Below are 25,107 nucleotides of genomic sequence, written 5' to 3' on the forward strand. Positions count from 1 at the left end.
TTCTGAATAGTGCTTTACAACATTACAGACAATACCACTACATAATTTTGCACAACAAAGTTATTCTGTATCCCAAGAAGACAATAAATAATAGAGTAGTAAATGATTCTTCAAGGAACGGGTATGTTGGTTGTGGTAATGTTTATTTTTATAATTACTACAAGGTGTTTAGCTCAAATTTGTGCTTTGGCTGATATTGCCAATACAATTTTCATTTCTAAAACTAGCCAGAAAAGCTTCCAAAAGTCTCCTTTTCCCCCTCCTCTCCCTTCCCCCCAAATGCTTCACAAACAAGCTTCTGGTGTGTTGACCTGGAAAGTGTAATCTCAAGTGACAGGATGTGTACCAAGCTCTCACCTGGTTCCTTTGATAACAGCTGAGCTATTTCATGTCATGAAGCTGAGGGTTTACAGCAGGATGATAAACATATGAACGACAGTAGTAAAAGTTTTGAGTTACATTTTGCATCCACCATGCCTGTTTGTGAGAATGTGAGAACCTGCTTTTCAGAAATTTCCTTTGAAATTAACAAAAATAAAATGCTCTTCCAACTAAAACAGCTATATTTTTTTTCCTGCAAACTGAATTGAAATTGCTGGTAGAGCATTTGAAATAGGCATTTTATTTCCTAATGTGATGTTCTAAATCAGTTTCATATTTTGGTTGGTATAAATATATGTGAATAAAAACCTATAGTTGCTTTTAAAGCAATGACATTTTACAGTGGAAAAAAATGCATCCCATGAAAGCAAATACCAATAATATTTGACTGAATGTTACAAAACCTGTTAGGTGCTGTTAGGGCTCTGATTCCAAAGGGTTAAATCTGTAGTAAAACCCAAGAAGAATGCAAAATGATCAAGAAATGACATGCTGCCTATTGTTTGTAGCTATAGGATCAAAATAACAATTATACATGCCAAATAAATTCTAAACCTGTAAAAGAGAAAAAGAGGGGGTGGCTGTAAGTACAGGTGCCAGAAGCATTAAATAACTCTGGCAGACAAGGTGCACCACTGTTGTCTTTAATGCTGCTAGGTTCCCCAGTCTGGCATTTTTCCCCCTGCACTAGACAATGTGCATTCACTGCAGGAGACTAGGCTAAGCCTGCGTCTCCCAGACCTGCCGGCTCCTTCTGCCCAACCCGACACAGAGGTGCCTTTGTCAGTATAATTACCCTCCCCTTGTAGTAGAAATAGTTTGTTTAGAGCCTTATTTGCAGGTAGAGCTGGTATAAGCAGGAATTAGCATGCTAAAGAACCTGCCCCAGCACTGACTTGGGTTTATTTATCCGAATCTTTGACAATCAGGTTTTTTTTCCCTCAGCTGGTTTATGCAGTGAGATACTATCCGAGATTAAGAGCTTTAAGGTTATTAAGGAGATTGAAGATGGGAGCCCACTGGCTGTTGCTGGAGGAAGGGAAGGCGCATGTCCTGGTGTGTAGGATCTCCCAACAATTTCATGCCTGGCAGGTCTGCACCTTGGCTGCCAGAATAAACTCGGGCGGATGCTCCTTTCTGCTTTCTCGGGATTGATTAAAACTCCCTCTGGCTTTCAGCACGTTGTCCACATCAAAAAGGTGCAAGAAGTAAAATAAATGTTTCTTTTGCTTTTCAAGATACTGTGGCCAGTCTCCCTAAGCCTTCCTAATTGGCCGAGGCTGGTTGCGGATGATTAACTTGACGTTAAATGGGGCCTGCTTTTAAACATGCTTTCCCAGACTTTGAACGGAATGATGCGGGGAAACTTTAGACTGTTGCAATGCTGGACCAGAGCCAAGCTTGGTTATTATTAAAGTGGATCCAAGTTTTGATCCAGGTTTTGTTTACACTGAGCCAGCTAAGTTGATGGACATCCCTCCCTCTCTGCAAACCTGAATGTATATTATTAGTGATATTAACAATTTGCCACTTCTGCCCCATGAAAAAAAAGCCTGTTAATGAAGGGGGAGGAATATTAGCAGCTCAGGTTGAACTGAGAGTTGCTTGCATTTGGATTTTATTGATTTCTGTAAGTTAACTGTATCAGGATCTCAGGGTATGCAAAAAATGCAGAGGAAAAAATGTGTGCAGTGTTTAATGACAACATTGCAAAGAAAACAAAAGTAATGTGCCCTGAGGGCAAAGGCAGTGAGGAGATTTCCTCTGAGGAAAAGCATGCTCTAAAAATAAATCTTTGAAGAAACCATGTCAGTCTGTCAATGCTTCAGTAGTGAGTTTCATAATTTTTCTATGAAGTAAATACAGTGCAGACATTTGATCCTTAAAATGTTGGGTTTTTTCACACAGAAGTTGGTTAAACTCTGTTCTTGTCTATGTGAAGATTAAAAGTAAATTGTTAAACAGGCTTCTGTTGCTCATGAGAGTTCAGAATCCTTGTGTCTGTTCAATATGAAAAATTCACCTTCTCTGTGCCCTCAGGGTAGAGCATAAGGGGCAGAGCAGCACCAACACCAGTGCTTTTTGAGTTCCTTGATGGCATTTTGCTTGGTGTCTCTAGAAAGGCATACCAAGAACCACTGATGGGCAGCATAAATCAGACATCCAACTGAGTGAGAAGCCAGAGGGTCTGAACAGCAGAAGTCACTAAACTCCAAAGGGAGTGTCAGGGGAAGTGGTCAGTACACAGTTTGAAAACATCAAGAAATAAGCTGAGAAAGTGTGATGGGAAGAACTGGGGCCTGGAGCAGAGCCTGTTGTGCTCTCTGTGTTCAGTGTCCGAGTCTGTGACACACAGAAAAGTCTTGACTACAAGACTGAATGTCTTTTTTAGATAAATCTTTATTTTCTCAGAGGCATACTCTGACTGCAAACTGCATTTACTAGCTTCTCCTGAGAAGCAGCTTGCAGGTCCTGGTTATCTCTTCACACGTCCTGCTGCCTTCCCCTGCCTTGCCTGGTGGAAAGGCAACTTCAGTTTCTCTGATACCTTGCAGCTCTTGTCTCTGATAACCAACATCCAACTTGGATAAGTGCTATATTTTAACTGGTATTATAGTACAAGCTAAGCTTACAGATGTGTCCAGGCATATCATTAGATGTAATTAAATTATGTGGATATTAACACGTCCCCAATGAACTGTCTGGTACGGAGCCATGTGCTGGTAGACCTGTGAACAAGAGAAGTACAGTAACAAGGGCACCCCCTGAGGGTTTGTGGATGAACCTCAAGCAGTTCCACCAGGTCTCCACCCTTGCTTCAAAGAGAAGAGGCTTAGGCTTACCCATGAAGCACTTCTTTCTCAAGCTTGAAAGATTTTACCCATTTTCCCAAGCCACCTCTTGTTTGTGCTTTCCTCCTGGTCTTAGTCCTGGCAGGCTCTGGTGTCTTCTGGATCTCCATTCTGAGGAAAGGCAGACTGCAAATCCCTTTTGCTGTTGGAGCGTGGATACTATTTGATACCTTATTTTAGTTGACCTTCCCTAGTGGCCTTTTTGGTTTTCCCCCTGCTTGAAAAATATTTGATTGATTACCACTAACCCCAAGATTTTCTTTCCTGTTTGCTTCCATCTTAGATTTGAAACCAGCTGTGTTGCTGGTAACTTCATTGGCTGATTGTGCTGCTTCCACAAATTGATAGCAAGGCACATTTAACAGTAAGAGATGGAAGTTATTGAAACAAACTGTATCCCAGATAACTTTAAAATTCACAAGTAAATCATGCTGTTACTGTTCTGCAAAAGACTTGCTGTTACCCCCTACTCCCTCACAATATGTTGCATTATCAATTACGGTGCCTGTATAGAGGCATGGACTGGGCACTGTTTTCCTCAGAGTATTAATTTTAAGTGAGACTGAGAGGTGACAGACCTATCCTGTGACTCTGTTTTAAGTACAAACTTGTCAAACTCCCACTACAGGTTCATGGCTGCAAGGTCAACAATTTAAAGCTCTCCAAAGGCATTTTCAGAGTTTACTCAAACACATGGTATTTTCTCTATTACCAGCAGATAACTACAGTACCTCAGAGTGAGGGAGAACAAGTAGACAAGATACATACAGTGACAAAAATTTCTAAACCAAGAAACAACACAGACACTCCTGAGCAGGATGCAATACATGAATCTCTCAAAATTTTGAGGGAGAAATTGCTTTTTCTGTAAGCTCTTTGCAGCAAAATGAAAAAAATGTAGTATTGCTCTGTTTTCTGATATTCATTGTTCATCATGGTAAATTTGCTCGTTCTCAAAACTTGTTCTCTTTTTCAAACAGGGTGCTAAGGCATGTTTTCTGCGTGACATCCCCTTCTCTGCCATTTACTTCCCCTGTTATGCTCATTTGAAAGCTTCATTTACAAATGAAGATGGGAGGGTTAGCCCTGGAAATCTGCTCTTGGCTGGATCAATAGCTGGTAAGTGCCCAGATTTCTTCCTTCATGGCTGTATACTGCTCTGGCAGCACAATAGTTATGGCAGTGACAACAATAACAAAAAATGCTCAAAAGGACTATATGCAACAATATTGTATTTTGCAGCCTTATGCAGAAACAAAGTTACTATTCTGTAGAGTGAGTTGACAATACTGTAAGTTCCTGGTATAATAATAACATTCAGGAAGTAAAAGAAAGGGAAAAGAAAGTTTTTTGCTGATGTTCTTGTATCATTTATCATCATTCCTTGTGAAGTTACTGTGCTATTTTGGCTGTCTCTCACTGGTAGGTAATGTTTTGTTGAAATTATTTATGAACAAAACCATGGCATTCATAAAATCCTTTATGATCAAATGAATCTTGAATTTTGGTATTTATAGTCCAGAAGCCACACTAGAAGTACAACTCTCCAAGCACAATGATATAACAGGTGGCAAAATCATGACAGTATTTGCTACCCTCAGTATCCCATTGAAGTTACTTGGCTTCTTGAGGATTTTACCTTTATCATTTTTTCAAATATTAAACAAAGCAGAATATCTTGAAAACTTGCTGCAGTGCCACAGGTTGCTAATTCCCTACATACCCAGATACAACAGAGGTGCAGAGTGTGATTCTGAGCACTTGATTGTTTTAGTCTGTTGCATAGCAGACAGAAGAGCCCAAACATGCTTAACTTGTCACAGGTGAATTTAGCTTGAGTGTGCCAGAGCCTGAGGGAAGGACAGAGGCTTTGTAAGCCTCAGCTTGTCCTTGTGTCTGCTGCATGGCTGGTGCCTCCACAGCACCCAGTGTCCACACCCAAAGGGGACCACCACTTGGTAGCTGTCTGCTGGAGGGGGCAGCTGGAGAGTCCTGCTCCTGCAGTGTCCATGGTTCCATCCCTAGGAAACAAATAGGCTTGAAAATTTGTGCAGCAGGACCTTTAGGGGAGTGTGGAGCAAGCAGGAGGGCTCAAATCAGCTGGTATTTCCTCCATGCTTATCGGGGGCTGCTTGGCCTCTCCAAGCTGCAGCCACGTTCTTCCTCCAGCATGGCCCCTGCCAGACTCTGTGACCTGCCAGGTGAGAAAAATGATGGAATGGCCTAAATCCAGTACAGAAAGGTGGTTTAGCAATGTTTTCTCATTTGATTTTAAGCTTTCTCCTCCCTGAGAAAACTTCTTGGTCAAAATCCTACACAGGGCTGTGTCTCTTTGAGAGCAAGGTCCTTTTACAGCCAGTATCTGGTTTTAGAGAACAGCTAAGAATGGTTGATTTGTCACGTTGAAGCATATTGATCTCTATTTAGCAGCTCCTAGTCCAAAGGAATTGAGCTGGCATTAGCAAAGCCTGCTGTGTTCCAGTGACTGCTGCTCAAAACCCCCTTGTCCTCTCCTCTCCCCTCCCCCACCCCATTCCAAAGCTAGGCTCCAAACCCTCCAGCAGGAGCTTTTACAGCCAGCTTATTTTTTACCCATTTTAGTGGAACAAAACAATTTTTGAACTTTAGATCATATTTACAGACTTGAAACATAAGATGGCATTTTTAAGCCAAGTAATTTCTTAGATTTTCCTATTTTTCTCTTTCTAGCCATTGTCAGGTGATTGCAGACTGAGATAACCATCCCTTTGAAGTTCAGGCACAGAAGCAGTCTTTATTGTTGCTGATATGGCTCACCAATCTAGCTATAATGTGAATTTTATCCAGTGCTTCCTGTGAATCCCATTCTAGGTTAACTCTCATGAGCAAATTACAGTGTTAGAGATACAACACTTGTTCTACTGTTTACAAAAACAAGAAATTTGTTTTATTTGGTACATGTAAAGCGGGATGAGGATGCATGTGTCCACTGTTTTGTCAAAAGAAGGTCAAGGGAAAGACAGAACAAAACACCCACCACTTCTGAAAAGCTGGCTTGGGTCTCTGGGCTGATGTCTCTTCTCTAGCCAGGCATGTCACCTGCTCATCAGGCTCCCATGTGTGCACGTGGGAATCTCCCCCTTCCCACACACAGCCCATGGTGCCGGGGTATTCAAGCCAGCCACACTCAGATGTGCATCTGTGTCCTTTGCCAGTGGGTATTGCTTACTGCTTACATTGTCTTCCTTTCCATTGGGGTTGGGGTCAGGTAACACATGTGTCATCTAGCTTGGTGTGCTTCTGGTTTTCAGCTGTCTCAACCTGTTGTGCCGTAGCATATTCGGAGATGACTCCAATATCTATCATCTGCAGGATGTCTCCTTAATTTGCTCTGTTTGCTCATTGCCTCCATGATGTTCCTTCTCCTCTCCTAGCTCCTTTTTATTCTTCTCAGCTCCTGCTGGGCTATTTATCACATTCTGATTGTAAGCTTCTCTTGGCAGCAATCTGTAACTTTGATTTGTCTGTAAATGCCTTTGTCCTGTACACATAGTTCCTAAAGAAAGGATTTTAAGTATCTCAAGTGCAAAATGTCCTCAATAATATGGAGTGAGTGATAAAGAGATGGAAGTCAATGTGTAGTAAGCAGAATTGTTCCTAAGTAAGTTCTTTGGTTTTCTTGAAAACACTGGTTTGCTTTTGAAGGACAGAAGTGTGGCTTTAAATTGAAGACTTGAGCAATACCCTGGTGTGGGTAAGCCTAAGCAAACAGGAATTTCAGTGTTAATGGAGTTCAGAAGCCTTGACCAGGTTTTAGAGCTTGCCTACCAGACAGCCCATGCTTGCACTGAGTGCACACTCAGTGTATGAGTTATTTTGAGGGCACAAGGAGAGGAGGAGGAAATCTCCTTTTGGTGACATGATTTGATCTCTTGGAGCAGTCTGCAGGAAGGGTGTTCTGGAGCTTGAGGCCAGACCATGCTGGTTTGGACAAAATTTGTTACAGAATTATTAAGCTGGAAAAAAAATGAAAGGAGATTTATGCATCTACATCTAACCAAGTTGGTTTGGAACAGATGCAGAATGGAAAAAGTAATAAAACCATAAGAGACAGTGTCTTCTGGGTACAATCTTGGTGCTTTTCTTTGCCTTTTTTTTTTTTTTTTTTTTTTTTTTTTTTTTTTTTTTTTTTTTTTTTTTTTTTTTTTTTCTATTTCTTCCCCAATTCTAAACATTCCCCAAGTTTGGATAGGAATGATTTTAGAAATACCACCCATTGGTAATTTGGTATTTTTTACTTTCAGTTGATTATCTGCCAGGGTAAATTTAAATCTTCCTCCACATATTCTGCTGAGGATGTCAGCTGTGGCTTTGCAGCTGAGCAGTCTGTCATTCCTAATGAGAAGAATGACCCTTTTTGTAAGCCTTAGCATTCAAGTGATGCTGAGCATGCATGGCATTATCTGGTGCTCGGTGACATTGCTGCATGAGGGGTGTTTGTGCCTCTGTTTGTGTCTGTGTACAGCCTGTTCTAGCACAGTGTATGTACACCAGGATGCCAGGAACCACAGACAGGAATGAAAAGGAAGGGGAAATATCAACCTTCCCTCGAAAAGCTTTGTGCTTATTAACTATGCAAGTTTCTGATTAGCACTGGAAACTCCAGTCTGTGCCTCCCAGCTTGGCAGGAAGCAAATGGTATGGCTGTTCCCCTGGGAGAAGCTCTCTGGGGGTTAAGACACATCCACAACAGCAACCTCTTGTTGCTTGTTGCTCATTCTCCTTCCCAGGTTCTGCTTAAATCAAATGTGGCTGGATTCTCCCAATGTAAGGAGGAAAGACCTGCTTCCCTCTGGGTAAACGAGGTGTGTAGTCTATGTGCCAAGGCAGTGGTACCCACCTGATGACTTCTGTGTTGTGCAGGTATGCCTGCAGCCTCTCTGGTCACCCCTGCAGATGTGATCAAAACAAGGCTGCAGGTGGCAGCCCGAGCAGGACAGACCACCTACAGCGGTGTTGTGGACTGCTTTGTCAAGATCCTGCGGGAAGAAGGTCCGAAGGCTCTCTGGAAAGGAGCAGGAGGTGTGTAAAGAGCTTTGATTGCTAAGTGATTTCTAATTGTGACATTTGTCACTGAGGAACTCTCTTCTTTTCTTTCAAGCTCGTGTATTCCGATCTTCTCCTCAGTTTGGTGTAACTCTGGTGACTTACGAGCTACTGCAGAGATGGTTTTATGTGGACTTTGGAGGAGTGTAAGTATGTGGTGTCTGAATACACCAGGGATCCTGAAAATACCCTTGGTTCTGTTGGGTTGTGGTCCTCCTCAGAACATCAGAGCCAAGGGCTTGCTAGGACATGTTGTAAGGCTTTGTAAATATTATTTCAACCACACTTTACTGGTGGAGGTTGGGATGATATTCCAGTACCTGTTTCATAGCAAGATATTACCACATGTTATATCACAGTTTCAAGCAGGGGACTTATGTTAGAGTAAACAGAGACAGTGGGAGGCTAAATAATGGGCTGGGGATGTAAATGCAGGAAAAATGTGATGCCTGCCAGGTCAGGATACAGTCTGCATTAGTCTTCATTATTTGGTGGAGGAGCTATGTCCCTGATTAGGCAGGGTATCTGACATCTGGAAAAGTATACAGTTGTCACCAAGGTCAAAACTAGTTTGCTGGAGCTTCAGCTGTGCCTTCTGCCTTTGTTGACAATACAGGTGGATGTGCATGTAGCTGTTTAACGTGATCCCAGAGCAGCTGGGGACTCTATGGATCTTTGGGGACAGCACTTTGAAAGCCACCACAAAAATTACTTAAACTCTGTTATGTTCCTAGACTGGCTGTGTGCTGTAGCAAAGAGTTATGAACCCCTGCTACCTCACACTGGGATTGATTAATACACTGCAAATTTTATCTGCATTTGACCGTACTCAGTGAACATGAAGGCTCCTAACTTTCTGGAAGGTTTTAAAACAGGATACTTTTCCTTACATTGCAGCATTTAATTTAGTTACTTACAGAGAAGTACACTCAGATGTCTCATTAAATTTACTTTATGGGGGAGATTTTTGTGAATACTGATTTTACTCAATGGAAGTTAATTTATTATTTTTATTATTTTGCAGAAAACCAGCTGGATCAGAGACAGTTCCTAAATCTAGGATCACGCTCCCTGCTCCTAACCCTGACCATGTTGGTGGTTATAAATTGGCAGTTGCCACTTTTGCAGGGATTGAAAACAAGTTTGGACTTTACCTACCTCGGTTTAAGCCATCGCCACCTACCTCAAAGGCTGCTGCAGCAGTAGGACCCTAAGTTTATTGCTGTAGGGTTTTTGTTATTAGTTGGGAAAGAGCCACTTTTCTAATTGGTTAATACTTTGTTCCTTTAGCTTCTCATCATATAAAAGATTAGCTTCATTTGAGTTTTAAGGTAATTTTCATCCTAAATGGAATCATTTGTCTTTGTGCTTCCGTAACCAGATCACTGTGAAATTCTTACCAGTTGTTTTAAGTTTGGGACCATGAATGTATTTGTCCACATCTGACATGTGCTTGTGTTGGGAAGACACTAATTTTAGGTTCCATTTATTGGGGAGGGCTGGCTGAGAGCTGTGAACCAGATCATTTTACAGGCAATGCTCAGTTGCAGATTACCAGGGCAGATGTCACCCATCGTCACTCAAATGGAAAGCTCAGTGGATATCACGGTGCTCAAAGCAGAATGATTTGGACTGTGCATGTAAATTGGGTTGAAACTTGGTGCGTGTCTGTAGAGGTCAGCAAATATATACCCGGTACCTAAGTATGCCAGTACAGCTTCAACTTCTTAAATCTGTACACACACAAGTTCTGTTTCTGGATTGTATTATGGAGCTTTTATGTGGAACATGTTTTTGTAATGGAAACCACATTTATAAATGTTTAGCCGCTGTATTATGTTACTGGTATCAAAATGCTCAAAAGAAAGTGTTATTGTCCATAGTCTTTGCACTTTATGGCAGAACTTTTGGCATTCTACTACACATACAAGGAAATTTCATAACTAGGTGCCTATCTTGGGTTGCTGGTGTTTGGAATTCAGTTTGTATATGCACTTCTATAGTAAAACGCTGCTTGTTTAAATAACTGCAATAGAAAATTCATGCACTGTATCAATGGTACCTGCCTTAACTGCTGGCTTGTAATTGGCAAATAGGTGGTTTCAGATTCTTATTTACTTCATTGAGTCAAAAGAGATTAAAATAATTAAAATAAAAGATTTTACTTAATTTTTGGTGCCTTGCACAGTGTTTAGAAAATTCTGTATTTATGAAGATAGAAATAAATCTTTCAAACAGATGCACACATGGTATTCTGTTATGGAAATAGTGCAGTACATCAAACGTTTTGTTCAACTTCAGCAATAGAATCAGCTTAAGATGAAGCTCGTACTTACACTTGTAGGCTATAGAAACACCTGCGGCTTGAGAACAAATCACTACAATTCCCCTGCATAGAAAAGACATCTGTTGGTGGAGGTGTCACTCAGGAAAAAAGAGAAACTTTTTCCTCAGTCAGAAACCAGGATTGATGCTATGATATTTTGATCTTTACTTTTGGGGAGAGGTTGGTAGTTATGAGTGGCCTGATCACCTAGTCACTTGAAGGTCCTGTTGGGTGTCTTCTATGATACCTCTTAAGATGAGGAATTTGGCCTTGCTTGTCTCCTTGGAGTGTGGAGGGGGATGAGGGGTGGATACCTTCGGCCTTGGCTGTAAACTGAGGGATTGCACAGATGTGTCTCTGCAGAAGAATGAGTTTGCTGTGCAATATCACACTGTGCTGTAATGTGTGGAAATACTGAAATGGAAATCACTCTGATTTTGCATTTGTATTTGAGTCATTATGAAAAGTTATTCTCTTGGACTAACTTGTATTTTGAAGTTACTAGTGAAATGGAGCTTAGGGATAGGAGTAGCAGCACTTGTGCATGTGAAGGTGAGGGGAGCAGATGACATTTATCTGCAGCTGCCTCTTAGATTCTGGCTAAACCACTGTGCAGAGACTGCACTGGGCTCTGACAGACAGCAGCTGCTTCCTCCCAGCCCTGTGTGTCTGAGTTTCCCCAGACAACACCTCCTTCATTTCAGCAATAGGGGGAAAAAAGCTCTCCCTTGTAATAACCCTTCAAAATTAACCATCAGGATTTTTAAAATTTTTAAAGCATGTCACAAAGTAAGACATTCTCACTGTGAGCCTGCCTGTGCTTCACACATAAGATTTTGGGCTGTTTTAAGAGCTGGTTTTATACTTCATCCCTCAGATTTGTCTGACATACCATGTCAGGGGTTTCTGTGGAAAGTCAGCAGCTCCAGGAAGATGTCTGAGTGCAGAGCTGCACCTTCTCCCTGATCCGGGAGAGGAAGTGCCCAGCCACTGGATGGGCTTGGTTGGCAGCTGCTTCCTCCTGGCTCATTCTGGAGAGGGACACCCAGGCTGCACCCACCAGAGCACGTCCCTCTGCTGCCTGACACCAAACCCCAGCACTGCGGGGCTTTGCAGCCAGGAACGGAAGAGGAATTAAGAGCTGGGAATTGCAGGGCTTGCACAACTTCTTGGCTCATGTGATAAAGACCATTCGTTGCTTGCGTTCCACAAAACCAATTTCTCTGCCTCCTGGTGCTCTCTGATTCCCAGGCCTGGCAGTGTATTTGTGACTTGTTCTTTATTCTGGGGATGAAGGGCAAAGCTCCCATCCCAGAACAAAGCTCAGGCACAGCTTTTCTGCGGCAGATCCATCTCAGAAGGCCACAGCCTTCATCCTCTCTGAGCAGTGCTGGACTGACACCCCCACCCCACCCATGGTGGCATTTTCCCTTTGCCATTCACTTTCCTGGAGGATTGTTCTCTCCTTCTGCCCATCTCTTCAGGGTCAGTACACAGCAGAGGCAGGGGCAGAAGTGTTCAAGAGCTAGTGGCTGCAAGCCAGTTCAAAACATTCCAAATCGTGCTGCAGCTCTGCCCTGAGATCTTGGGGAAGATCTGTGCCCACAGTAGGCTTCCTCCAGACACAAAAGGATGCATTCCTGCTCTGAAAAGCTTGCAGGCCAAGGAATTGCCAGATTGCCTAGCAAACAAACAAAACGCCCTGAGGAAAATGTTTGTTCTCTCTTGGTTTCTGGGTGAGTTATGCAAATGCATAAAAAGTAACCTCACTTGCTTTCTGCACTCTAACTACTCCCTGTGATAGCACTTCTAGAAAAAAGAAATGGTCAAATACTGGTGATGTTAGCTGTCAGGCTGAGAGTGGGGCAGGGGTGTCCCTGAAGCAGTTACCCCGTGTTTGTGTTTCTCAGTCCAGCAGAAGCCACGGGATGCTTTTCTGCTCATTCCCCAGGGAATGGGTTGGGTTTAAGCTGACTTAACATTGACAGTTTGCAGGGATGCTTTTGGGAGCAAACATACCACAGGCTTCAAAAATAAATTGGGCAGGTTTTTCTAAACCTGCTAAAAATACAGAACCTGACAAGCAGCTCTGCGTCATCTTAGGAGGGGACAGCCTGCTTGGAATGACCCTACTGTTGCCTCTGTGTGTGCAGACATGTCGTGCTGCCTGCTGCTGAGATCCTCTCCAGTGGCACAGGGACCATCAGGAATCCTCCAGCTTTGCTGATTAAACACTGCTGCGAAACTCAGACCCTGGTTTTGGTTTAAATATTTGCCTTTTTTACATAAACTAGAAGGTGATTCCCAGAGATAGTGATCATTTGTAAGTTATTTATGGTTGAGAATATACAAATCTCAAGATATTTGTATTTTAACTGTCTCCAGAGACCTTCAAACACATCAAATAACACAGAAGCAGCCTGGGATGAAGTGGTTTCTTTAATACCATGTGCCTTATGGTGGTTCTGCTTTCTGCACGGTGGGCAGCAGATAACTCAGGCTGTGAGACTGGGCAGCCTCCCTTAGTGCTGAACATGGGGATGTCATCAAAGCGTCTGTTGCCCTTCAGAGAGATGACATTTGAAGTGTAGCAATCATTTTAACTGCTCCTTGCTCTGTTCCTCATTGTACCAGGAAGCTGTACTATCGCTTGCAAGATTCATTCCAGCGCCTGTAGTTACATTGCCTGGCCTTCCTCACACCCCAGGCTGTGCAGACACTGTGTACCAGACATGGTGGTGTTTCTTCAGAAGTATCTTTGCTTGTGACTTTGAAGGAGAACCAGTCCTGTAAGCTTCCCAAGGACAAGTGGTTACTCTATAGCACCCTTAGGCACTGAGTCCTGCCTTAGGACTGGAGCTGCCCTGGTGACAGGAGAGCGTCCTTTGTCACTGGTCAGTGGAGGCCATCCCATTCCGTGTGGGATACCGTTTTGCTCTGAGAGGGGTTTCCAGGCTTCTGCTGTGCATGCTTTTTAGCTGCAGTTGCTGAAACTCTTCAGAGCTTTTTCCACCTGTCTTGTGTGAAAGAACCATTCCTAGTTGTTGCCATAGCCCTAGAGATGCAGGCTGTCATTTGTAGTGAGAGATGATGATATTCCAGGGCATGGTAGGGCCTCCAATGTTTTCAGAAGTAGCAAATGTTTGGAGCATTGGTTTTGAGACCCAGGAGGAAAAACCTTCCATCTTGAAAAATTTATTATGGAGCATTTGCTGAGTACCCTGTGGAAAAAGCTGCAGCTCTTGAATTGTTGCAAACCAGCACCATTTGTCCCACCTGCTTTTTCTCTTTGAAGTAATAAGCTACAGGTAATTCTGTGCAGTCTAATCTCAGTAGCAAAGACTTGCTCTGACAGCCTTTCCATGTAGATGTTTGTGGTGTTCCCAGACTTCAGAGGTAGCCTATTTCACTTCCACCTTTCAAAAATCCACTTGGTGCAAGTGCTGTTATTTACACAATGACCTGGCATTCCAGCCCCATGCTCAGTTTTGTGTGTTCTGGTCAAATTCCAGGTTGGCCAGTGCTGTGCACATGTTCTTTTATAATACTGTGGCTGTCATCTTTCTCTCTTACCATGGGGTCTCTTGAACAAAGTACATGTTGTAAAAGTGATAAAAGTGAAGAATCCTGCTTCACCTCTCAGCTAATGCCTTCAGCTTCTGCCCCCAATGCCACTGTCATGTCTCCCCATGTCCTTTCACAGCTCCTTTCAGAACAAATCCCATGACCCTGGCCACATCATTCCTCTGCCTCTCACCTGTGCTGGCATAGCTCCGATTGTTGGCACTGAAATCAAGGGAGACTCTGGACTTTCCTTCAACAAGTATAGAGGAGTTGTCCCTTCCACATGTACCTCACAGTCCTGTTCTCCATCCTCAACCTCAATTTAGCCTCTCCTTGCCACTTGCCTACTTCTGCTGTGGTTGGGTTTGCTTTTTCTGACCTCTGTGGTTCAGATGTGCTCTCCAGCTCAGTCTGAGCACACAGTTTATGTCCTTCATAGAAAGCTCACTTGCAATGGCCCTAAAAGAGCCAGGCTGTCTTCTGACCCATTCCACACCCAGAGCAGTCATGGCAGCATCCTGGCAGTGCTACAGCATAGGACAGAACTCTTTATGTTCTTCCTTCTGTTCTCTGGACTTTTGTAGGCAGAAGAGACAAGAGATTATTTCGTTTTGCTCAAATTAAAGGATAATTTTGTATTTATTTCCCTACTGGGTAGATTCTGAGTAACATTTTTTGTCATATGGACTGTTTTAGAAAGCCAGTGAAATGCAGCTATTTGTTTAGCAGCAGGAAAATCAAACAAACAAGAACTGTAGGAGATTTCTGGGAGGGCAACAATAAGGGCAGGTCAGAAACTGCACTGCAGGATAATCATGAGCAGCAGAAGGGAAGTAAATGCCTCTTGTTCTTGGGTGCTTTTCCATCTGCTTCAGCTGTGTGAAATGGCTCTTTCACGTTATTGCTCTGTATATACAAACCTGGCGATTTCTTTGGAAATTCAGATCTTTTTCATGTTTCCTCTGTGTACTGCTGAACCACACATACACACACGAAAAAAAATTTAGAAAGGACTTTGGTCATATTGATTCACACACAGCAGCAACTGCTGAGGGTCCTCTGAGGTTGCTCTTAAAACCATTTCAGAAGCTTTTATTGCTATAAAGTAGGGAGAACTTGGACATGAACATGCAGACCCCCCTTAGGTTCCAAAAGCTGAATAGTAATATGGAAAAAGTAGAAGCAAATTTGCCAACTGTTCCCACTGCACTGATTATGATGAATGTGAGACATTGGCTGAACGCCCTTCCCATTACACCACAGGCACTCTCAGATGGTGTCCTCACACTCTGTGATGTGCAGCCACTCCACTGGGTGGGAGGGCAGTGAGTTCCCACCTCTGCCTCCCATGACAGCAGTACTTCGCTGTGTATCCACCTGTGCACATGTTCCTGGTCTTGTGACCCACTGAAAACCAAGTGGTTTTCAAAAAACCTCCTGCTCTTCCACTCTGCAGCACATCTGCCTCATCGCACAGACAACACTTACGGTTTTTGAACACAGGGCAAAACTGGTGAAAAAACCCCAGAGATTATATCTAAACTGCTCCTCTACAGTCATCTCACCTGGCTGTTTGTTAGCATTCACTTTTAAGCTACAGAAGTGCTGCAAGTGCTACACTGGTTCTTCAGGACAACTCCCAAAGCATCCAGGGGAGCAGCAGGAACACAAAGTTCTCTAACAATGGCTGCAATCTCAGGGAGCCACCCCAAAGTGACTGATACATCTCTGCTGTGTACTAGGCCTTCTGGGAGAAGATGCTCCCCACAGCCCAGTGACAGGACACTTCCATGGGCACTGGGAGACAGTTGCAGGTTCCACCATGAAGATGAAAGTAGCCCATGCACTTTCACTGGGAGTTGCTTCTAACCACCAAGAAGATGAGGAAAATGCAGCTTTTCCAAAGGATTCATTTAGCAGTGCAGACTTCCCAATGGCTCTGATCAGGCCACAGCTCCAAAAAAGATCAGATGATGTGCTCATTCCTCAACATGACTGCCCAAAGACACTATGCAGCGACGAGACTAGAAACTTGATGTACAAGATCTCTCTTGTCAGACTTGCAGTGTTTCTTGCTAAAATGGTTCACCTCCATGCCCCCATGTGTGAATCACTGCTAAACCCAGATGTCAGAGCTGTCCTCTGTCTCAGCACAGTGCTGTGACATGGATGTATTGAGCAGCCTCACCACCAACATCCATCTGGGCCACGGCACTCAATGAGACCAGTCTGGACTCTCTTTCGTTGCTCAAGCCACAACAGATAGTCATAAAGGAGCCTGTTCCTTTGTCCCCTGTCCCAACCTGTCTCTCAGGACAGTCTGAGGAGGCCTTGTCTCTCCTATTTCTTTTCTTTCAGCCCATATGGCAGCACGCTGCTGCTCTGCATGTGCATGTGTGTGCAGGTAAGCGTGCTAGGGGTGGAGGGAGAATAAAAATTAGCCTAGAAGCTGACATGCATTAGTGCTTGCCCATGTAAAACTGGTAGCAGGGTCTGATCCACGCAGGTCCATTACTGGGCAGTCCCAATGCCAAAGGTATCTATTTACAGAGCAGCTGCATGAGTGTTCTGTGAGTCAGGGCAGTCACTTTTGCCCAGTGCCTCACCAGTGATGGGTAATGAACATGCTGAGCACTGCTGGCAAGGAAAGATCAACCACACTGCAACAGAACAGGCCTGATACATTTTATTTGCAATACTGGTGTCATACTTGGGAACCACAACCCCTTGTCAGACTGTTAGTGTTAACTTGCATGACAAGTATCAGTGACCAACTGTATCTGAAATATAGTTAACATGCCTAGAAATAATAGGCATCTAAAAAAAAAGGAAAGGGAACTCATTCCATCCACTCAAGCCAGCCTTTATAGATCTTGCATCTTAAGCACAACTGATGCACTGTAATTGTTACGTGGACTTTAATGTAACCTCTACAGCAGCACACAGACAATGCAGTTCTCTCATTATGCACATGCTTTAGGATCGTTTATTTTAATGCTTTCAAATAAATATGTTCCATGCAGCACACCGCAATAAATAAGGAGCAGCAACTTTCGTATAGTACATCCATTCATAATGTAAGTCACCATGTGATACACCACATCTAAAGTCTTTGGCCCAGTCCCATACAGTGAAGCACACCACATCTGCACATAATCATATCTGGCTTCATATGGATTTAATAGGACTATGCCAGAAGGGCAATGTGAGCACAAGTTTAACCAGGGTTTCCTAGCTATTAAATACAGCTACTAAGTAGTTAAAAGGCAACAACTAAACCCATAAAGGGTTGATTTGTCTTTTCTTTCTTACTTTTCAGACAGAAATATAAAGTATGAAAATGCTCTGGATATTTTCAGCCTTGTGTAAAGCAGTGTGATTAATATGGAATGCTTTGAGCAATACTGGCATGTACACTGGCATCAAAAGCCACAGCGAGACTGACTCTGACACCGAGCCCTGGCGCACTCGGCGGGGCCCGCTGCTGTTCTGGCTCCTCTCCCGCTATGCCGAGAGCTCCACTGCCCCCTCCTCCTCACTGTCGGCCCGGTTGGCGCGGATCTCCACCAGGGTCCGGGCGAAGCGCGTCCACTCGTCGTTGTGTGGCACAGCCAGCTGCAGGACAAACAGCAGAGACCTCATTAGGACACTGGCGGGGCAGGACGGGTTCTCATTCTGGCCCAGAACTGAGGCACCTCCTTTGAGGAAAGCTCCTGTGCACAGGGACGCACCAAGGCGTGTGCCTCACCAAACCGCTGTGCGCTGGTACCTGGGAAGGGTGGCCACGTTCACAAGGCACATCTGGCAGTCTCCTGTTCAAGTACCAGCCAGAAGGAGCCTTTAGTCAATGGCAGAGCAAAAGGCTTTGTCTGCCTGATTTTGTAGTGTTGCTGCAAAATCTACCCCTTGGTTAAAATATTTCCGATTTTTCCAAACTAGAGCAAGACCTTGATCTCTACATGTACACACACGTACGTTTCACTTGACACACACAAGCTGGCCATTGGCAGTCAGCAAGGCTGTGCCCAAGTGTATTTGCTTCCAGGACCCAGGTCAGTGTGCAGAAGGTAACAGAGCTTTTAAAATACTGTGTTAAAACTATTTTCCTGAAGTTCATGAAAGCTCGAAGTAGTAAAATAAATATATTGTGTTATTTTAGTTACCCTCCTCTATGTTAAGGAATTCACAGTTACAGGAAATGCATTACAATGAAAATGTTACACCAACTGGATACTGCATTACTAGTCTGATTTTTTTATATCATCATGCAAGATCCATTTCCATTTAATACCATTGATGTTTCTAATGAAGAGCTCTTGAACATTAGGCTTCAAGAAGGACATGTAATCTAAATAGCGGAACTTCCAGACAAAGTTCTTTAGTGCTATGGCAAAATAATACTACAGTCATTTCCAGCTGGATCCAATACTGCAATTTCTGGAAGATAATGCAAGCTGGGATTGAGATAATTAAAAAGAAAAAACAACAACAACAAAAACCAAAACGAAACACCAAAACAAAACAAGCACTTTTCTTAACTTTGTTTTCATTAAGCCAAATTCCAGAAAACAGCAACAAGCATCCACATGATCCATGCAAGTTTTTACTTCTCTCCTGAAGCACTGTGATCACGTCCTGCATATAATATGAAAGAATAACTGTTTCAAGACATTACACAGTGCTTGGTACTGAAGAAGGCTAGTAGTAGTGTTTCTGCTATAGTTTCAGTGTAGTTTCTTACTGTAGTCTCTAGTGTAGTTTCAGTTTAGGAAACTACAGGAAACTATAATAAACTGCTGTACACCTTAGCAAATGGATGCCTTTGGACTGAAGAATGGGTATCCATAGCTAATCCAGTCTCTACTACCCAGTATTCAACCTGAACTGACTCAGATCTTTTAATACACCACAAGAAGTGCCAAGCAGATGGTCAGCTATGGCCCTGTGGCACAAGCAGATCATAGGTGCCCAGGAGGCATATGGTACATGGTACTGGAAAACAGTCAGATTATTCTCTTCTCCTTACATCTCGACTGGATACACAGAACTGGAGACTAAGAAAGCATCTGTTACATCACCCAGCTGGAAAAAGAGATTGTGTATATGTCCAACATTAACTGCTTGTGAAAGCTCCACATACACCTCTGCAAATGTTAATTGTAGAGATAGAAATTTGCAAGATCTAAACATCTCCGTATCTCACTGGTGATTATCAGGTTTTTTAAATTATTTTTTATCTAGCTTTGCCTCTACATTCAGTATTTTGGGGAAAACACAGTGTGTTTTTTAAAGCTTCCCATGTATTACACATATATCAGTGACCGAGTTACATTATGAAGGGCTGGTGTGCAAGTTTGGAGTTTTGCCTGTTTAAACACCAAATATCGTACAGTCAGCATTAGCTGAGGCTACAGACTAAGAAATGCAACCTGTGAAAAAGCCATCTCAGCCCAGTTAATATAGGCATTGCTGCAGTCTCAGCATTCCCTTCTTTGTCTTCCACTTCTGCCATTTTTCTCCTGTACTTCTCCCAGGAATGGAGACCAGAGTTACAAGAGCAAACCATTTCAGACAGCTGTCTCTCACGCTCACATGCACAGCTATGGATCTGGGATGGCCTATACTTGACAGACCACTGTGTTCTTTTAAAATCCCTCAGCAGAAGGAACTGTAGCCCCAGAAGAGAGGTCAGTGCCCCAGCACACACGTACCTGTAGCACAAGTTTGGCCACAGCCACACACCTAGACTGGCTTCTGTATAGTAGTAAGGGGCAGTGCAGAGATCCTTCTATCAGAGACGGAACCCAAATCAGCTGTGCAAGAACGTCCCTGTTCATGCCGCATCTCCTAAAAGATTTCATTTCTTCTGATGTCTACAGTACTACCATTTGTCAAACTCTTGAATGAAATGAGTCTCACTGATTTCAAGTAGAAAAATCTTTAAAGTGGAGCAGTATCCTAGGCAAAGGACTTCCTGAGTTTAATAAAGCATCACTGCTCCTTGTCTTGTAAAGTCTTTAGCAACATTACATTGTATTAAGTGGCTGAAAAAGAAAATATGTCATTCTAAAGAAAAAAATTAATCATATTTATGACATTGAGATAATTTAATTGTCTTTACTCCACAGCATGGCCACAGACCAATAAAATCAAAGTCCAGGCTATTAAAACAACTTGGTATCTCAAACTTGAAGTGTTTCCCCAGGAATGTATGCATTACATGCATTACTTTTAGCTGACAGTGTTAGCAGGGTCTGGGTCATTTCTAGTGACTCAGTTCACAAAGCAATTAATGACCCAAGTCAGTATCTGCAGCAAGAGGAAAAATATTCAGTGCCCACATACAACATAATACCTTACAACTTTGTCTTATTTTACCTTATTTAATCTCATGCACTGCATCATGCTTTCAACAAGGGGCCAATCGGCCAATCCTGCTAATAGACTGTTAGTAGACTAAACCTCAGGGATGCAGAGGGAAACTTTGGCAATAATAAAGTCAAAGGAAAAACTGTTTTTTATTCCTCAAACCCCTTTTTTTCTGCAAAGGCCCCAATACTAAACCACAACAGTTATACAGGAAAAGACCACAAATAAAAACAAAAGTATCTGCAAACTCCAATCCAAATTCTTCTCTGGATTAATGCTCCCCTTCCAGTCATTTTCCATTCAAGTTCCTTTATCGGGGTGCATTGACACCTACAAGTGCTGGAGACCTGGGTCTGTCTCTGGAATCTCCTTCTCAGCTCTTCTGCATGTTTTTTTTTTCTGCAAATATCAGAGCAGAGGTGGAAGAAATGAGGAGATACTCCATGGAGGAAGGGCAGAGGCTTAGAGCAATCTGGGTGTTTCTCACTCATGTGGCAATTTTTCTGTCCACTTCTGGTTACTACAAAGCAGCATGTGTTAACTTTTATGTCATGATGTTGATGCAGAGTAGAAATGTTCAACAAAGCATAATAATTTAATATAATAACTTATTTGGGTCAGAAGGTTATTTGAATGAACTGATGCTAAGGTATGAGCAGAACAAGAACATAAAAGCTATTAAGTGTTTTCCTCTGATCTCTTTACAATAAAAGGCAAATGCTACCCACACCTAATTAATTGACTGAATTACTCACACTTCTTTAGCTTTAACATCATGGTACATTTAGGTTGCATCAGACAGTAATTCTAATGAGGAAAACCAGTATTATCTATGAAAAATGGCTGCCAGGATCTTCCTGATGTGTCACCATTCTACATGGTTTATGCAGCACACAACCAACCTGAATCTCAGTGCTACCACAGAGCCCTTGAACCTTCTGAAGCGTCTGTTTCTTGGGAGATCACTCTAGCCAAGCACTTCACTTACCTGTCAGCATTCCTGCCCTAAAACGTGCCCCGCTGCCCACTAGGACTGACCAAGGAAATGGTTTGTGTGCATCTGGTAGGCATAAGACACAGTGCTCCACCCCTGAGGAGCACCAGGCACGTGAACTTCACCAAAACCAGCCTCCTCCACCTTCATGGAGCCAGAGATTTCCTCTGTGTGCAGACCTTCCAAGCCATACACCACAGATTTGACAAACACAGGCTGTATTTCTGTGCTTTCCTAGAAACTGTGCAATTAGCAACTTCACTGAGCACTGTGACAGGAAACTCAGGAAAAGGAGATGCTCTGACCAGACAAGTCTTGATGCTGTCCTCTGAGTCAATCAGTACTGGGCTTCCCCAGCAAGCAGGAAAGGAACAAAAAAACACTGCCTGAAGATACAAATCAACATCAATTTCATTTTCAGATAAATGAACACATTCTAGTACACTTGCTCTTTAAAGTTAGGGAAAAGGGGAGAAGGGGAGAAGGAGAGAAGGGGAGAAGGGGAGAAGGGGAGAAGGGGAGAAGGGGAGAAGGGGAGAAGGGGAGAAGGGGAGAAGGGGAGAAGGGGAGAAGGGGAGAAGGGGAGAAGGGGAGAAGGGGAGAAGGGGAGAAGGGGAGAAGGGGAGAAGGGGAGAAGGGGAGAAGGGGAGAAGGGGAGAAGGGGAGAAGGGGAGAAGGGGAGAAGGGGAGAAGGGGAGAAGGGGAGAAGGGGAGAAGGAGAGAAGGAGAGAAGGAGAGAAGGAGAGAAGGAGAGAAGGAGAGAAGGAGAGAAGGAGAGAAGGAGAGAAGGACTTTGAGAAAAACCCCTCACATTTTTCAATGTGCCTTTTAAAGAAATCTATCCAGATGGCTGAAACAAGATACTACAACATATTTCAAGACTTCTGTATGTTTCCCTTCTATCCATCTTTTTTATGGCTGAGAGTGTTTCAGCTGAATTTGTCCAAATCCCTGTATAGCTTCAGTTTCCCTAAAAAACCACTTTCCAGCCAATGAATTATTCATTGAGGATATTTCACTTTATTTCTGGCTCCTTGCCTTTCCTGAAGCCTCTAAATCTTTGGGGTGGGAGCGGACAAACTCTTCCTGCCTTCATCTTGTCCATCACAGCTCTACTTTGAGGGCAGTGGGCTCTCCTGAGAAGGAATCAAACTGCAATTTCAGCAGCAGCAGCCACCTCTGCCTCAAGAGGAACCAGTGTCCTATAAGCTCAAAGGGAGTACAGTTGTCTATGTCAAATCTGTTCCATTTCTTTTTAATGACTGTACTTCATGGGCTTATTTACCTGTCACTGAGACAATAGCTCATAACCTGCAGCACTGATCACTGGTGAAATGATTATGTGATCCCAGTCACCAGTTTAGTAGTCCCTGTTTTTTTGGCTTCACCTAGAGTTCAGAAGCCTCAAAGCAAAAACAGCCATGGGAAGAACCTCCTCGGCATCATCACTGACTGAGAGGTCGCTGTGAAGGGGTGAAGTGTTCCACCCAGCACGGCCTGCAACACTTCTGTCCACAGTCCCGTGGATACAGGTGTAAATGGAGAATCTGACAACGAGCAGCTACACCAGGGCTGGCAGGATCTGCCAGAGCCTGTGGCTGCAGCTGGCCCACGCCGCCCCAGTGCCACACGCTGTTTTCAATTACGCAGGCGAGCCGGCATGGTGGTCCCAGATACACTCCAGGAGTGACAGCGGTTCCCAGCTCAAAAACCTGTGACCCATTCAGACATTTTGTAGAAGCACAATGCTTTCTTATTTTTGTGTTAAGAAAAAGCTTGTTCTGATCAAAACTGATGGCTTTCTTAGAGCTAAATCACCGTGCTCCAAAAAGTCCGACACATTCTGAGTCACATGCATCTTTCGTTAGTTGCACTTGGGTTTGTTGCTGTATGGAGGCAAAGGGTGATCTTACTTTAGACAATTCTGTTTACTTGTCTCTGCTTTCACAGAGCTGTATATGCCACAAAATTTTGTATCTAGCAGGGAAAATAAAACTGTATAAAAATTAATGTTCTAAAATAGCCTGTTGCTATTAAAATTATTTAGAAGGGCAAGTTAAACACTCTTTGAAGAGATAGCTAATTAAAACTTAGAAAATACTCAGATTAATCTGAGTTTGTGGACAACAGCAAGTCTGGTGAACTAGTGACTAAAATCTCAGATTTCACACTAAGTTATTTGTGTTTGTGTCTTATCACCATTTTAATATTCCTTCAATTCAATTTAACAGCATCACCAAATATTGCTTCAGGCAAATGTAGTTTTAGCTGTATTTTCTCTGATCAAAATTTTTATCAACCTATATTGACAGTATCTTTAAGTGCTGAAAAGAAATCTGCTGCAAATACTTTGAGCAATGGATTAACATATGAATTTATGTTTATGAATGTCAGTTATGACATTGTAGGTAAAAAATGTGTTCCATGATGACAAACTACAAATAATTGAACTTGATCATTTCCAAAAAGTAGAACAATCACTTGGTCTCATTTTCTGGGTAAAAGACAGCACTTGCAGAATGAGGATTGCAATACAAACAATATCAAACTATTACAGTTCCACTTTCAGAACGGATCCTATCTTCTGGAGTTCAACAGATGTTTTGTCATTATTGTTGAGGTGAAAACAGATATGGAAAAGTAAATATTAAATATCTTGATAACACACACAGAGCAGGCAGGAACACACCTATTCTGGCCCTGGTCTTGCCCCCCAGAATCAATTACAGGCTGTCTTTGATATTTTTCTCAACCTATATGGATATTTTATTTCCTGAAAAAGCCTATATTTTTTCAGGCAACACCCTATGCCACACACATGGATGGAAACAAAGTGGGAGGTAATATGCAACGAAATGGCCACCAAAGTAACCAAGAGCACCCTTTCCACATAGCTGAAGTACCACTGTATTTAACTCCTGGGAGAGCCGAGCATCACTGTTAACAATGGATGAAACCACTGGCAGGAACTCAAACCCCACATACTGCATGCAGATGATTTTAATAAGATACAGTGTTTAGACCACAAAGGATACACTCCAGAGTAGCTCTATATATATTTGTTTACTTAATTGAAGGGGTGGAATACCATAGGCAACCTAAATACTGCATTTATTCTATGCACAGCAGTCAGTCTAGTGTCACAGACACAATATACACCACCCTTCTATGAAGTTAATTACTTAGCCCTCATCTAGATTAATGTCTGTTGTGATTTATTTCTTTGCAATTCGCCAGCAGGGTCTGATTTAACTAGTGCTTCCTTAGTAAAAAAAAAAAAAAAAAAAAAAAAAAAAAAAAAAAAAAAAGACAAAATATTAGCTGGTATCAAAACCTCCCAACTTAAACAAAAACTGAATAAATTTTAAGCGAACTCTGACTTTCTTCTTCCAAGGAGAACAGTAACTTCTGAATTGTTACACAGTTGATGCCAAATTATGTTTTGAATACCAAGCTAACAATAGTGTTATTTTAATAATTTACATGTAATGTGCAAAGGTATGCTATACAAAGGGCCTCCAAAAGAACATTTGAAT

The 25,107-nt window shown here is 42.7% G+C and overlaps 2 protein-coding genes across 7 annotated transcripts in view; one reads left to right on the forward strand and one right to left on the reverse strand.

Moving 5' to 3' along the window:
• The window catches only part of SLC25A13 (solute carrier family 25 member 13), a 103,004-nt gene extending 92,517 nt beyond the window's left edge, over window positions 1-10,487 (forward strand). For both annotated transcript variants that reach the window (XM_063411900.1, XM_063411909.1), the window contains 4 exons: window positions 4,214-4,352; window positions 8,136-8,294; window positions 8,374-8,464; window positions 9,343-10,487. In XM_063411900.1, the coding sequence (XP_063267970.1) occupies window positions 4,214-4,352; window positions 8,136-8,294; window positions 8,374-8,464; window positions 9,343-9,532 (579 nt within the window). In that variant the 3' untranslated portion in view covers window positions 9,533-10,487. The remainder of the gene's footprint in view (window positions 1-4,213; window positions 4,353-8,135; window positions 8,295-8,373; window positions 8,465-9,342) is intronic.
• A 6,392-nt stretch (window positions 10,488-16,879) lies between these two features.
• The window catches only part of DYNC1I1 (dynein cytoplasmic 1 intermediate chain 1), a 184,452-nt gene continuing 176,224 nt past the window's right edge, over window positions 16,880-25,107 (reverse strand). For all 5 annotated transcript variants that reach the window (XM_063411939.1, XM_063411930.1, XM_063411951.1 and 2 more), the window contains one exon: window positions 16,880-17,823. In XM_063411939.1, coding sequence (XP_063268009.1) covers window positions 17,713-17,823 — 111 coding nt within the window. In that variant the 3' untranslated portion in view covers window positions 16,880-17,712. The remainder of the gene's footprint in view (window positions 17,824-25,107) is intronic.

This window comes from Prinia subflava, chromosome 1, assembly GCF_021018805.1.
Source record: "Prinia subflava isolate CZ2003 ecotype Zambia chromosome 1, Cam_Psub_1.2, whole genome shotgun sequence".
In the NCBI taxonomy this organism is placed as follows: Eukaryota; Metazoa; Chordata; class Aves; order Passeriformes; family Cisticolidae; genus Prinia; species Prinia subflava.